The sequence below is a fragment of the Anomaloglossus baeobatrachus genome, chromosome 8 (genome assembly GCF_048569485.1).
Source record: "Anomaloglossus baeobatrachus isolate aAnoBae1 chromosome 8, aAnoBae1.hap1, whole genome shotgun sequence".
Classification (NCBI taxonomy): Eukaryota; Metazoa; Chordata; class Amphibia; order Anura; family Aromobatidae; genus Anomaloglossus; species Anomaloglossus baeobatrachus.
The window spans coordinates 166,483,686-166,498,293 of record NC_134360.1 but is presented as its reverse complement, the minus strand read 5'-3'; the positions used below and the strand labels follow the sequence as shown (position 1 = coordinate 166,498,293).

Genomic DNA, 14,608 nt, shown 5'->3' with positions numbered 1-14,608 from the left:
AGGTGAGGCAAAAGGGTACCGGGACTCCATGAGTTTACGGTTACCGAATCGCCTGTCAGGCTTCTCCCTTTGCTTTGTGAGGATATCCTGAAACTCTGGGTGATCAGCGAAAACCTTTTGGGGTTTCCTTGCCCTCTTAAAGGAGACCGCATGGTCAATGGTAGTGGATGGGGGATCATCCACATGCAGAGTTTGGTTGATTGCTGCTATAAGGGAGTCTATTGCAGTTTGATCATCTGGGGAGGGTGAAACCAAGGAATCATCCTGGTACAAACAGCATTCTCCCTTCTCCAGCTCTTCAGAAGCCGTGGAGCGTGTGCTCCCGAGGGAGAGCCCGCTGGAGACACCCGGCCGTGTGCTCTTTTCCTGATCCCTGCAACCGGTGAAGCATGGGCCCGGACTACCTCAGAAGAATCCTCCATAGGGGTATCCTCAGGCTGCGTTCCGTCCAGGGGCCCAGAAGGGCGTGGAGGCCGACATTGCATAGCCAGCACCAGGTTCTGTGACAGCTTTTCCATGGATTGGGACAGAAACTGTGCCCATTCCGGTGGGCTGGGAGCCCTAGGCTCTGGGCTCATTGTTGCGGCGGTGGTGGCGGGGGAGTCTTGGGGGGGCTATAGGGGCACAGGACTGACAGAGAGAAGAGGTGTGTTTACGTGGTAGCTCAGCGTGGCAAGCAGTGCAGGCTGAATAATAGACTATGTGAGCCTTAGCACTCTTCGTACCCTTAGAGTTCTGCATGTTCCTAATAGGAGTATGCCAGGAGGGGGAGCAATGATCTGCAGAGTTACAAGTGAAGCAGTGGGAAGCAATTTATGTATTTGCTTCGGTGTACCTCACCAGAATCAGCCAATGGCCCTGCGTCCTCAGGAAGGAGTCTCCATGGAGATCTTCGCACGTTTTCCTGGAGGAAGGGGGGGGCGCTTATCGCGGCCCGCGAGGGGGCGGGGCTTAGCGCTAAAAGAGCGCCAAGAAGAAGTCAGTGTGCCCCCCCTGCTGTCGGCAGTAAAAAACGATGGGAAGGGAGCTTCTGTGACAGTTTTTCCCTCCCTCCAGTCAGCACACAGCTACCAGTAGATTATCTCTGCAGGAGTCCCCCTCCTCCAGGCAGCACGCAGCTAGAGGGAATAAACACTGAGTTTATGAGCCCTGGGAGCCCTCCCCCCGCCACCGGTAGATTATCTCTGCAGGATTCCCTGCAACCAGCAAGGGACTTTCCCCTCCTCCAGCCAGCACGCAGCTATGGTGGGAATAAAAGACTGTAAATTCAGTAGTCCTGGGAGCTTTCCCTGCACCGTCTTTCTCCCTTTGTCTGGGAAACCAGTCATGGGGGATCTCACCATAACACTGCCTCAGTCCAGTCCACTAAGCTAAAACTGAAGTTGCCTGGCCCGGCCAGGGGGTGTATACTGCAGAGGAGCAGCTAATGCTTTTTGCATCTACTTAGTGTCCTCCTATGGATAGGCAGCATAACACCCATGGTCCTGTGTCCCCCAATGAGGCGTCTGAGAAAGTATTTTTTGAGACCTTTAAACACTTTATTTTACATCCGTGGAGCTGGCTGAAGCCTTATTTTATGACCTATAAAGTGATGTTTATATTGACTTGGGTATACAATATTGTTAATACTATATACTACAATACCATTACTGTTGTATATATCACATCACAAAGGGAGAGTGATGGGAATCGGAGTACGCTTGCACCGATAAAGATGTAATTTAAAGGGAACCTGTTGCTAGTTTTTTTGTGTGTGTGTGTTAATGCCACCACCTTAGCATCTGTGCTGCATTCTAAAAAGTTGCATATTATGTCCTGACCTTCCTGTATCTCCCTCTTCCCCCCCGGAAAAAAAAGCCTTAGGCTCTGTTCACACTAGAAAGGATATTTCTCAAGAAATTTCTGCAGCAAAAACGCAAATAAAACGCAGGTAAAAACGCAGCGTGTGAACAAGGCCTTATGCAAATGTGACTGGTTTGTTGGGGAGTCATTGCAGCGGTTCTTATCCCTCCACTCCACTGTAAATTGACATCCTCATGACGTGACTGATGCGTCCTGCGTCATCCACATAGCGTAAGAAATCTCGCGCTTGCGCAGGGACCTCTCTGGTTCGCGCAGGCACACTTTGCTTTACCCTACTGCAGGCAGAGCCTGAAATCTATCTGCACATGCGTCGGAAAACACATATCCAGCTCCTGCTTACTGGAACCATTCAGTCCATATAGTTTTATTTCCGGTCATCGTAAATAGAAGAAGAGGAGTTCCAAACGCATGTTCCGACACAATCGCAGTTAGGTTTCATGCTCTGCCCGCAGCAGGGCAAAGTATTCGTGTGCGAATCACAATGCTTCTCAGCAGGCACGAGAATTTTGTTTGGTTATGTGGTTGATGCAGGACATGTCATCCAAATCAGTCACATCGGGAGGATGGCAATTCACAGCGGAGAGGAGGGACAGGAGCAGCTGCAATGACGCCCATCATACTTGACCAGACAGATTTGCATACAGCACAGAGCTATTCAAAAGGTTTTACTGGAGCTATTTGGGAAGTTGGGGGGGCATAATATACAACTTTTTAGAATGCAGCACAAAAACACGAAAAAAAAAAAACTGGTTACAGGTTCTCTTTAAATGCCGGTGTCAGAGATTGGACATGCTCCGGTCTCTGTAACAGCCGGCATGGCTGATTAAATCATCGGTCATGTGCAGGGAAAGATGCGGGTGCAAAAGTTCAGCCAGCATCAAAGGCAGGGATACTACCTTTGACGTACATGTATATCAAAGGTAGTGAAAGGGTTAAGGGAGTAAAATAAAGTAGAATTTTATGGTGATCGATCTATTCTAAAGCCCAAGGCACCAATGCTGCATGGTTAGCAAGATTAGAGATTTTTTTTTAACATCTGAAATCCTGTAACTTGCTTACCATCTGTAGCTGCGGTTATGTCAGCAGGAATGTGAATTTCCATTTTCTTTGACCCAATTACATATGGCTGCTCAAAAACTTCAGAAGCCAATAAAGGCGCATGGAGATTGCTGAAATAGAAATTAAACATACTTATTAAATTTAGTGTCTTACGCAAAAATATTAGATTCATCCCTGAATATTTGGTAATAATATTTCGGCAAGATATAACATTGTAGAGAAGGTTACCTTCTAAATCATTTTATCGCAGTTTTGAGACTTGTGTCAGACATTGGATTAGAATCTCGCACATGGCACAATTCCATTTATTAGATAATCACTCTATGTGCTTTATGCAAACTTTGTGCCAAACACAGCAGTTCTTACAGGGATTGTATCGAGGAGCTCTTTCTAAGGCCGGAGTTCCACTTGTGTATGACTCGTGTGAGTCTCGCAACGCATCACCCAGCACAGCCTGATGCTCCCAGGGCAAGAGCGTCTCAGCTGCATAGAAATACATGCAGCCGACCGCTCCTGTCAGGAGAGTGTGCGGCCGTGCCGGGTGATACCGATGCCAGACTCGCACAAGTCATACGCTAGTGGAATTCCGGCCTATTGGACATAATTGAGCCAAAAGTCATAGTGAAGGCACAATGGAGAGTGGGTCCCATCAGCCCTATCGGTATCCCATCTAAAAAAGAATAAAGTCGGCATGAGAATATTTATCCTTGTGTCAACAAAGCTGCAGCAAGACGTTTTGCACAGCCTAAATCAGGAGGCGATGGTGCAGGAGTTGGGAGGTCTACTGGGGCATAAAGCTGGTGTCACACACAGCGACAGCGACAACGACGTCGCTGCTACGTCACCATTTTCTGTGACGTTGCAGCGACGTCCCGTCGCTGTCGCTGTGTGTGACATCCAGCAACGACCTGGCCCCTGCTGTGAGGTCGCCGGTCGTTGCTGAATGTCCAGCTTCATTTTTTGGTCGTCACTCTCCCGCTGTGACACACACATCGCTGTGTGTGACAGCGAGAGAGCGACGAAATGAAGCGAGCAGGAGCCGGCACCTGGCAGCTGCGGTAAGCTGTAACCAGCGTAAACATCGGGTAACCAAGGGAAGAGCTTTCCCTGGTTACCCGATGTTTACGCTGGTTACCAGCCTCCGCTCTTGCTGCCAGCGCCGGCTCCTGCACTGTGACATGTGGCTGCAGTATGCATCGGGTAATTAACCCGATGTACACTGTAGCAAGGAGAGCAAGGAGCCAGCGCTAAGCAGTGCGCGCGGCTCCCTGCTCTCTGAACTGTGACATGTAGCTGCAGCACACATCGGGTTAATTAACCCGATGTGTACTGTAGGAGAGCAAGGAGCCAGCGCTAAGCGCGGTTCCCTGCTCTCTGAACATGTAGCAAAGCGACGTTATGATCGCTGCTTCTGCTGTGTTTGACAACTAAGCAGCGATCATAACAGCGACTTACAAGGTCGCTGTTACGTCACCTAAAATGGTGACGTAACAGCGACGTCGTTGTCGCTGTCGTTTAGTGTGAACCCAGCTTTAGGCTCTGGCCCAGAAAGGCCACCTTATTTATACAATAAAATATAACACAATCAGTGTTTCAACCCCTTAACGACTGCGGGCGTTAAAATTACATCCTAGCGGTCATAGGGTTAATCTCCCGCTGCTGCCGCCGACAGCAGCGGGAGATTGGCGCACATCTCAGCTGATTTATACAGCTGAGATGTGTGCATGTTCAGGATTAGCGGAATAGTTATCTGCCCGTGCCGTTTAACCCCTTAAATGGAGCTGTCAATAAGTGACAGCGCCATTTTATTCGCGAGTGCGGTGAACATTTACATACCACCGATACCGGAAGTCACGTGACTTGATCACGTGACTTCCGGTGGTTGTCATGGTAGCACAGGGTCATGTGATGACTCCTGTAGCTCATATGACTCACTTGCTGTTTCATCCGGCCCAGAGCTGGGTGAGACAGAAAATGAGCATATCTGCTGTTCACAACTGTATAGCTGTGATCAGCAGATATGGCAGAGCGATGAGACTGCTGATCCATATAGTCTCCTAGGGGACCTAGTAAAATAAAATTAAAAAAAAAAAAAGAGAATTTTGTTTACTTACCGTAAATTCTTTTTCTTATAGTTCCGTAATGGGAGACCCAGACCATGGGTGTATAGCTTCTGCCTCCGGAGGACACACAAAGTACTACACTAAAAAGTGTAGCTCCTCCCTCCGAGCATATACACCCCCTGGATAACCAATTATAGCCAGTTTAGTGCAAAAGCTGAAGGAGGACAGCCACCCACAAGTAGAAATAGAGCAAGAACCGGAACAACCGGAGACTCTGTCTACAACAACATCCGGTGAAAACACACGGAACAAGAAAACTGCCAACAGGCAACAGGGAGGGTGCTGGGTCTCCCATTACGGAACTATAAGAAAAAGAATTTACGGTAAGTAAACAAAATTCTCTTTTTCTTCATCGTTCCTTATGGGAGACCCAGACCATGGGACGTCTCAAAGCAGTCCATGGGTGGGAATAAACAGAAAACTGAGAAGTAGGCGAAACCTAACTTCACAAATGGGCGACAGCCGCCTGAAGGATGCGTCTGCCCAAGCTCGCATCTGCCGAAGCATGAGCATGCACTTGGTAGTGCTTTGAAAAGGTATGCAGACTAGACCAAGTGGCAGCCTGACAGACCTGCTGAGCCGTAGCCTGGTGCCTGAAAGCCCAAGAGGCACCAACAGCTCTGGTCGAGTGTGCCTTGATCCCCGGCGGGGGAGGCACCTGAGTACTCTGGTAGGCATCGGAAATGGCCGACTTAATCCAACGAGCTAGGGTCGGCTTAGAAGCCGAGAGGCCCTTACGCCGACCTGAGGTCAGCACAAAAAGAGAGGTGCACCGCCTAAGAGCAGCGGTGCGAGACACATAGATCCGGAGCGCCCGCACCAGATCCAGAGTATGCAACGCTTTTTCAAAGCGATGAACAGGAGCCGGACAAAAGGAAGGCAGGGAAATATCCTGGTTAAGGTGGAAAGGAGATACCACCTTAGGAAGAAAGTCCGGAGTCGGACGGAGAACCACCTTGTCTTGATGAAAAACCAAAAAAGGTGACTCCGAAGAGAGAGCAGCCAAATCAGAGACTCTCCTGAGGGAAGTTATGGCCACTAGAAAGACCACTTTCTGTGACAGACGGGACAAAGAAACCTCCCCAAGTGGCTCAAAAGGGGGTTTCTGCAAGGCCGTGAGGACCAGATTAAGGTCCCAGGGATCCAAAGGCCGCCGGTAAGGCGGAATGATATGAGATGCGCCCTGCATGAAGGTGCGCACCTGAGCCAGCCGGGCGATACGCCGCTGGAACAATACTGACAGAGCCGAGACCTGTCCCTTGAGGGAATTGAGGGATAGTCCTAGCTGCAGACCGGACTGTAGAAAGGACAGGAGGGTCGGCAGAGAAAAAGGCCAAGGAGCATGGCCGGAAGAGCGACACCAGGACAGGAAAATCTTCCAAGTCCTGTGATAGATTTTGGCCGAGGAAGACTTACGGGCCCCGAGTCATAGTGGAAATGACTTCAGGAGGGATACCAGAAGTCGTCAAGATCCAGGACTCAAGAGCCACGCCGTCAATCTGAGAGCCGCAGAATTCTGGCGGAAAAACGGACCTTGTGAGAAGGTCTGGACGGTCCGGAAGATGCCACGGCACCTCTACGGACAGATGGAGCAGGTCTGGGTACCAAGCTCGCCTGGGCCAGTCTGGAGCAATGAGGATGACCCGACGGCCCTCCATTCTGATCTTGCGCAGGACTCTGGGCAAGAGAGCTAGAGGGGGAAACACGTAAGACAGACGAAACTGGGACCAATCCTGAACCAGCGCGTCTGCTGCAATGGCCTGGGGATCGTGGGAGCGAGCCACGTAAACCGGAACCTTGTTGTTGTGCCGGGATGCCATTAGATCCACTTCCGGAGTGCCCCACTTGCGGCAGATTGTCCGAAACACTGCCGGATGCAGAGCCCACTCGCCGCTGTCCACGGTTTGGCGGCTGAGATAATCTGCCTCCCAGTTTTCCACGCCTGGGATGTGGACTGCGGATATGGAGGACTTGGAGTCCTCCGTCCACTGAAGGATGCGTTGAACCTCCAACATTGCCAGGCGGCTGCGTGTCCCGCCCTGGTGATTGATGTAGGCAACCGCAGTCGCGTTGTCTGACTGGACTCGAATATGCTTGCCCGCCAACAGATGGTGAAAGGCTAAGAGAGCTAGAAGCACAGCTCTGATTTCCAGCACATTGATCGAGAGGGCTGATTCGGACTGAGTCCAAGTGCCCTGCACTCTGTGGTGGAGATATACTGCTCCCCAGCCGGTTAGACTGGCGTCCGTGGTGAGGATCACCCAGGACGGGGCCAGGAAGGAGCGTCCCTGAGACAGAGAGAGGGGCCGAAGCCAGCACTGAAGGGAGCCCCTGGTCTGTGGCGACAGAGCTACCAACCTGTGCAAGGAGTAAGTCCGCTTGTCCCAACAGCGGAGAATGTCCAGCTGCAGAGGACGCAGATGTAACTGGGCAAAGGGAACCGCTTCCATTGACGCCACCATCTGACCCAGCACCTGCATTAGGTGCCTGATGGAGTGACGGCGAGACCTCAGCAAAGAGCGCACCGCCAGATGAAGGGACTGCTGTTTGACTAAGGGCAGCTTTACAAGTGCCGGCAAAGTCTCGAACTGCATCCCCAGGTACGTAAGACTCTGGGTCGGAGTCAGAGTGGACTTGGGTAGATTGACAAGCCACCCGAACTGGACTAGAGTGGCGAGAGTGAGCGAGACACTCCGCTGACAGTCTGCACTGGATGAAGCCTTGACCAGAAGGTCGTCCAGGTAAGGAATCACTGCCAACCCCTGGAGGTGCAGAACCGCAACCACTGCTGCCATGACTTTGGTGAATACTCGAGGGGCCGTGGCTAACCCGAGGTGGAGAGCCACGAATTGGAAATGTTCCTCTCCGATTTCAAAACGTAGCCAACGCTGGTGTGAAACTGCAATTGGCACATGCAAATAAGCATCTCTGATGTCGATGGATGCTAGAAAATCTCCTTGGGTCATTGAGGCAATGACTGATCGCAGAGATTCCATGCGAAAGTGCCGCACCTGAACATGCTTGTTGAGAAGCTTGAGATCCAGGATGGGCCGGAAGGAACCGTCCTTCTTGGGGACTAGGAAGAGATTTGAATAGAAACCTCTGAACCGTTCCCGGGCGGGAACCGGTACAATTACTCCGTTGGCCTGCAAGGATGCCACGGCCTGAGAGAAGGCGGCGGGCCTTGGAGCAGGGGGGAGTGGACAGAAAAAATCTGTTTGGCGGGCTGGAAGAGAATTCTATCCTGTAGCCGTGGGAGATGATATCCCGCACCCACTGATCGGAGACGTGTTGAAACCACACGTCGCCAAAGTGGGAGAGCCTGCCACCGACCAAGGACGTTGCTGGCGCGGCCAGATAGTCAAGAGGAGGCTGCCTTAGTGGCAGCGGCTCCTGCGGCCTTTTGAGGACGTGGCCTCGTGCGCCAGCTGGGTTTTCGGTCCTTGGCTGAGTTAGTGGACGAGGCCGAGGGCTTAGAGGATGACCAGTTAGAGGAACGAAAAGAACGAAACCTCGACTGGTTCCTGCCCTGGACAGGTTTCCTGGTTTTAGTTTGTGGCAAGGAAGTACTCTTCCCGCCAGTAGCCTCCTTAATAATTTCATCCAGTTGTTCGCCGAACAGCCGGGGCCCAGCAAATGGGAGCCCAGCAAGGTACTTCTTGGAAGAAGCGTCTGCTTTCCACTCTCGAAGCCACAAGATCCTGCGGATAGCGAGGGAATTAGCCGAAACCACCGCCGAGATGAGAATGCAAGTGTGTGTGTGTCTCCTTGAACACAAAGCATTGAACTGGCTATAATTGGTTATCCAGGGGGTGTATATGCTCGGAGGGAGGAGCTACACTTTTTAGTGTAGTACTTTGTGTGTCCTCCGGAGGCAGAAGCTATACACCCATGGTCTGGGTCTCCCATAAGGAACGATGAAGAAAAAAAGTTTTAAAAAAAGTTTTAAAAAATAAAAACTAAAATAACACCTAAAAGTTCAAATCACCCCCCCAGTTGCCCCATTGAAAATTAAAGGGTAAAAAAAATAAAAAATATAAACACATTTGGAATCGCCCCGTTCAGAAATGCCCAAACATAAAATTAATTAATCTGATCGGTAAACGGCGTAGTGGCAAAAATATTCCAAATGCCAAAATTACGTTTTTTGGTTGCTGCAAATTTTGCGCTAAATGCAATAACAGGCGATCAAAACGTAGCATCTACGCAAAAATGGTACCATTAGAAACATCAGCTCGAGATGCAAAAAATAAGCCGTCACTGAGCCACAGATCTTGAAAAATGAGAATCATTCAGGTCACGGAATATGGTGTATAACGCCACTTTTTTCGGACAAATTTCTGGGGGTTTTTTTACCCCCTAGATACAAGTAAACCTATACATGTTTGGTGTCTACGAACTCACACCGACCTCAGGCATCACACTGACAAATCAGTTCTACCATATAATGAACACAGTGAATAAAATATCTCAAACAATAATGCTATCGCACTTTTTTTTTGTAATTTTTCCGCCTTTTTCCAGTACTCTATATAGTAAAACTCATGCATTCATTTAAAAGTACTGATTGTTACGCAAAAAAACAAGCCCTCATATGACCAAAAATTACTGAAAAATGGAGAAAAAAAAAAAAAAGTTACGTCTCTCAGAAGAGTGGCAAAACCCCCCCAAAAAATGGAAAGTGCAAAATCCGCCGGTCGTGAAAGGGTTAAATATGGGTTTTAGAGACTTCTAAAGATGTATTTGCATGCCAATGAGTTGCAGTAGGTGGGCTCCTCCGCTCCTGTCTTTTGTCAGGCCGCTGCTTGCCAGGTCACAATCATGAGTGTCAGAAACAGGAAGGCAGCAGCCGGCAGGGAAAGAGACCGCAGAGCTGTAAGTGCTGTGTCCAACCCCCACTGCACCTACATACAATCGACTGATGACCGGTTCTCCTTTAGTCCTCCGCTAAACATTCGTGTATAAAACGCACGTGTTGCACACACAGTTTTGGACATCCCTATGGCGATCTGTGTGACCAGTACTGGAAAAAAAATGCTTCATAGTGAAATGTTTTATGTGTAAAAAATGTGCAAAGCCAAAAAAATGTTAGATTGATAAGATCGCTTTACTAAAGAGCAGTAAGATCGCTTTACTAAAGAGCAGTTAAAGCTAATAAATTAAAAAAAGAAGGGAATTTTGTTTACTTACCGTAAATTCCTTTTCTTCTAGCTCCAATTGGGAGACCCAGACAATTGGGTGTATAGCTATTGCCTCCGGAGGCCACACAAAGTATTACACTTAAAAGTGTAAGGCCCCTCCCCTTCTGGCTATACACCCCCAGTGGGATCACTGGCTCACCAGTTTTAGTGCCAAAGCAAGAAGGAGGAAAGCCAATAACTGGTTTAAAGACCAATTCAATCCGAGGAAACATCGGAGAACTGAACCATACCACATGAACAACATGTGTACCCGAAAAAACAGAAAAACCCCGAGAAAACAGGGCGGGTGCTGGGTCTCCCAATTGGAGCTAGAAGAAAAGGAATTTACGGTAAGTAAACAAAATTCCCTTCTTCTTTTTCGCTCCTAATTGGGAGACCCAGACAATTGGGACGTCCAAAAGCAGTCCCTGGGTGGGTAAAAGAATACCTCGTGATAGGGCCGTCAAACAGCCCTTTCCTACAGGTGGGCAATCGCCGCCTGAAGGACTTATCTACCTAGGCTGGCGTCTGCCGAAGCGTAGGTATGCACCTGAAAATGCTTGGTAAAAGTATGCAGACTCAATCAGGTAGGTGCCTGACACACCTGCTGAGCCGTAGCCTGGTGCCGTAATGCCCAGGATGCACCCACGGCTCTGGTAGAATGGGCCTTCAGCCTTGAGAGAACCAGAAGCCCAGTATAACTGTAGGTTTCAAGAATTGGTTCCTCGATCCCCCGAGCCAGGGTGGATTCAGAAGCTTGCGACTGTTTACGCCGACCAGCGACAAGGACAAAGAGTGCATCCGGGTGGCGCAGGAGCGCCATGCGGGAAGTAGAACCTGAGTGCTCTCACCAGAACCAACAGATGCAAATCCTTCTGAAATTGATGGACTGGACGAGGACACAAAGAAGGTGAGGTGATATCCTGATTGATATGAAAGTGGGATACCACCTTAGGGAGAATTCCGGAATCGGACGCAGAACTACCCTGTCCTGGTGAAGGACCAGGAAGGGAGATTTGTATGAGAGCGTTGCTAGCTCGGAAACTCTCCTAAGAGACGAGACCGTTACTAGAAGGCCACTTCCCGAGAAAAGCGGGAAGGGAGGCCTCTTCCAAAGGCTCGAAAGGCGGCATCTGGAGAGCAATTAGACCCTTGTTCAGATCCCAGGGCTCTAACGGCCGCTTGTACGGAGTGCTGAGACGACAAACTCCCCGTAGGAACGTGCGTACCTGAGGAAGTCGTTTCTGAAAAAATACAGATAGCGCTGAGACTTGTCCCTAAAGGGAACTGAGCGACAACCCTTTTTCCAACCTAGATTGCAGAAAGGAAGGAAACATAGACGATGCAACCGGCCAGGGAGAAACACCCTGCGCCGAGCACCGAGATAAGAATATCTTCCACGTCCTGTGGTCAATCTTGGCGGACGTTGGTATGCTAGCCTGTCTCATGGTGGCAACCACGTCCTGAGGTAATCCTGACGACACTAGGTTCCAGGACTCAATGCCACACCATCAGGTTGAGGGCCGTAGAATTCAAATGGAAGAATGGCCCTTGAGACAGCCAGTCTGATTGGTCTGGTAGTGCCCCCGGTTAGCCTACCGTGAGGCACCACAGAACCGGGAACCACAACATCCTCGGCCCATCTGTAGCGACGAGGAAGGCGCGGCCGCAGTCGGTCCTGATCTAGCGCAGCACTCTGGGCAACAATGCCAGAGGTGGCACATAAGGTAGCTGGAACTGCGACCAATGCTGAACTAAGGCGTCTGCCGCCAGAGCTCGATGATTGTGAAACCGTGCCATGAAGCTGGCACATTGTTGTTGTGCAGTGACGCCATTAGATCGACGTCCGGCCTCTGTCAGCGGCGCCAGATCTCCTGAAACCCGTCCGGGTGAAGAGACCATACCCTTTCGGCCACACCCCGGCGACTTAGGAAGTCAGCTTCCTAGTTTTCCACGCCTGGGATGTGAACTGTGGATATGGTGGATGCCGTGTCTTCCACCCACATCAGAACCTGCCGGACTTCCTGGAAGGCTTGCCGGTTGCGCGTTCTTCCTTGGTGGTTGATGTATGCCACCGCTGTGGAGTTGTCCGACTGAAGTCGGATTTGCTTGCTGTCCAGCTGCTGTTGGAAGGTTTGTAGGGCAAGATACACTGCTCTGTGTTCAAGAACATTGATCTGAAGGGTGGACTCTTGCTGAGTCCACGTACCCTGAGCGCTGTGGTGGAGAAAAACTGCTCCCCACCCTGATAGTTACGACAGACGCGAGTCTATCGCCCAGGATGGGGATAGGAAGGACCTTCTTTTTGACCATGAGGTGGGAAGAAGCCACCACCGTAGAGATTCCTTGGCCGCCTGAGAAAGAAAGACGACTCTGTTGAGGGAGGTCGACTCCCCGTCCCATTGGCGGAGAATGTCACATTGTAGTGGACGCAGATGAAACTGCGCGAAAAGAACTGCCTCCATTGCTACCATCTTACGTAGGAAGTGCATGAGGCGTCTCAATGTGTGCGACTGGTTCTTAAAGAAGAGATTGCAGCCCGTAGTGAATGCTGTTTGTCTAGCGGAAGCTTCACTATCGCTGAGAGAGTATGAAACTCCATGCCTAGATATGTTAGCGATAGGGTCGGGGTCGGATCTGACTTCAAAAAGTTGATGATCCACCCAAAACTCTAGAGAGTCTCCAGCGCAACGTTCGGGCAGTGTCGGCATGTTTCCTAAGAGAGTGCCTTGACAAGTAGATCGTCTAAATATGGGATCACAGAGTGACCCTGAGAGTGCAGGACTGTGACTACTGCTGCCCTGACCTTGGCGAAGACCAGTGGGACTGTCGCTAGCCGGAAGGTAGAGCTACGAACAGAAGGTGTTCGTCTCCTATAACGAAGCGTAGAAACGCTAGTGCTCTGGATCAATCGGCACGTGTGGATAAGCATCCTTGATGCCTAATGATGCTAGGAAATCTCCTTGGGACATTGAGGCGATGACATGGAGGAGGGATTCCATCCGGAACCGCCTGGTGTCCACGAGCTTGCTGAGCAGTTTTAGATCCAGAACGGGACGGAACGGCCCGTTCTTATAGGCACCGCAAATAATTTGGGGTAAAAACCGTGACCTTGTTCCTGAAGAGGAACGGGGGTCATCACTCTTTCTGCCTATAGAGTGCACCCTGTTTGCAGAAGAGCAGCGGCTCGGCCGGGAGGTGGAGAAGTTCTGAAGAATCGAGTTGGAGGACGAGAAGTGAGCTCTATCCTGTACCCGTGAGACAGAATGTCTCACACCCAACGGTCATTGACCTATGGCAGCTAAATATCGCCAAGGCGGGTGAGCCTGCTACCGACCGAGGATGCGGAGAGAGGAGGCCGCAAGTCATGAGGAAGCCGCCTTGGAAGCGGGTTTTCAGACTGTCTCTTTTTTTGGGCGTGACTGAGCCCGCCAAGAATCTGAGCTCCTCTGATCCTTTTGAGTCCACATTGGACGAGGAAAAATGGGACCTGCCCGAGCCTCGAAAAGACCGAAACCACGACTGCCTCCTGCTCTGTTGGGGTTTGTTGTGTCCGGGCTGAGGAAAGGATGAATCCATACCCCTGGACTGTTTAATGGTTACATCCAAACGCTCACCAAACAGTCGGTCAGCAGAAAAAGGCAACTGGTCAAGCAACCTTTTTTGGAAGCAGAATCTGCCTTCCATTCACTTAACGAGCAGACCAGGCTCTGCTTAAAAACACGGAGCAGCGGAGGCTACTGCCGTACGGTTCGCAGAGTCTAGGGCAACCTGAATCGCGTAAGAAACAAATGCAGACATTTGAGAGGTTAAGGATGCCACCTGCGGCACAGATGTACGTGTAACCGTGTCAATCTGTGTAAGACAAGCTGAAATAGCTTGGAGTGCCCCAAGGGTGAGAATGCTGGAGCCAACGGTGCGCCGACAGTCTCATAGATGGATTTAGACCAGAGATCCATCTGTCTGACAGTGGCATCTTTAAGTGCAGCTCCATCTCCCACTGCAACTATGGATCTAGCTACAAGCCTGGAGATTGGAGGATGCCGCTTGGGACACTGGGTCCAGTCCTTGACCACGTCAGGGGGCAGGGATAACGTGTATCCTAAGCCGTTTGGAGAAGCGCATATCTGGATAAGTGTGGTGTTCCTGGACTGCCTCTCTGAAGGCAGAGTGGTCCAGAAAAATACGTGAAGCTGACTCCTCCACTGGAGGAGCTGGGTGAGAAATAACCAACATTCTATTGATGGACGCTATAAGATTATTCACTATGGCGTCACCATTAGGTGTATCCAGATTGAGAGCGGTCTCAGGATCAGAATCCTGAGCCGCTACTTCCGCCTCATTACACAGAGAGTCCTTCTGCTAGGACCCTGATGAAACCGA

The 14,608-nt window shown here is 50.4% G+C and overlaps 1 protein-coding gene across 2 annotated transcripts in view; it reads right to left on the bottom strand.

Moving 5' to 3' along the window:
- Window positions 1-14,608, bottom strand: part of RNPC3 (RNA binding region (RNP1, RRM) containing 3) — a 119,879-nt gene that overhangs the window by 44,677 nt on the left and 60,594 nt on the right. For both annotated transcript variants that reach the window (XM_075322199.1, XM_075322200.1), the window contains exon 9: window positions 2,923-3,032. In XM_075322199.1, coding sequence (XP_075178314.1) covers window positions 2,923-3,032 — 110 coding nt within the window. The remainder of the gene's footprint in view (window positions 1-2,922; window positions 3,033-14,608) is intronic.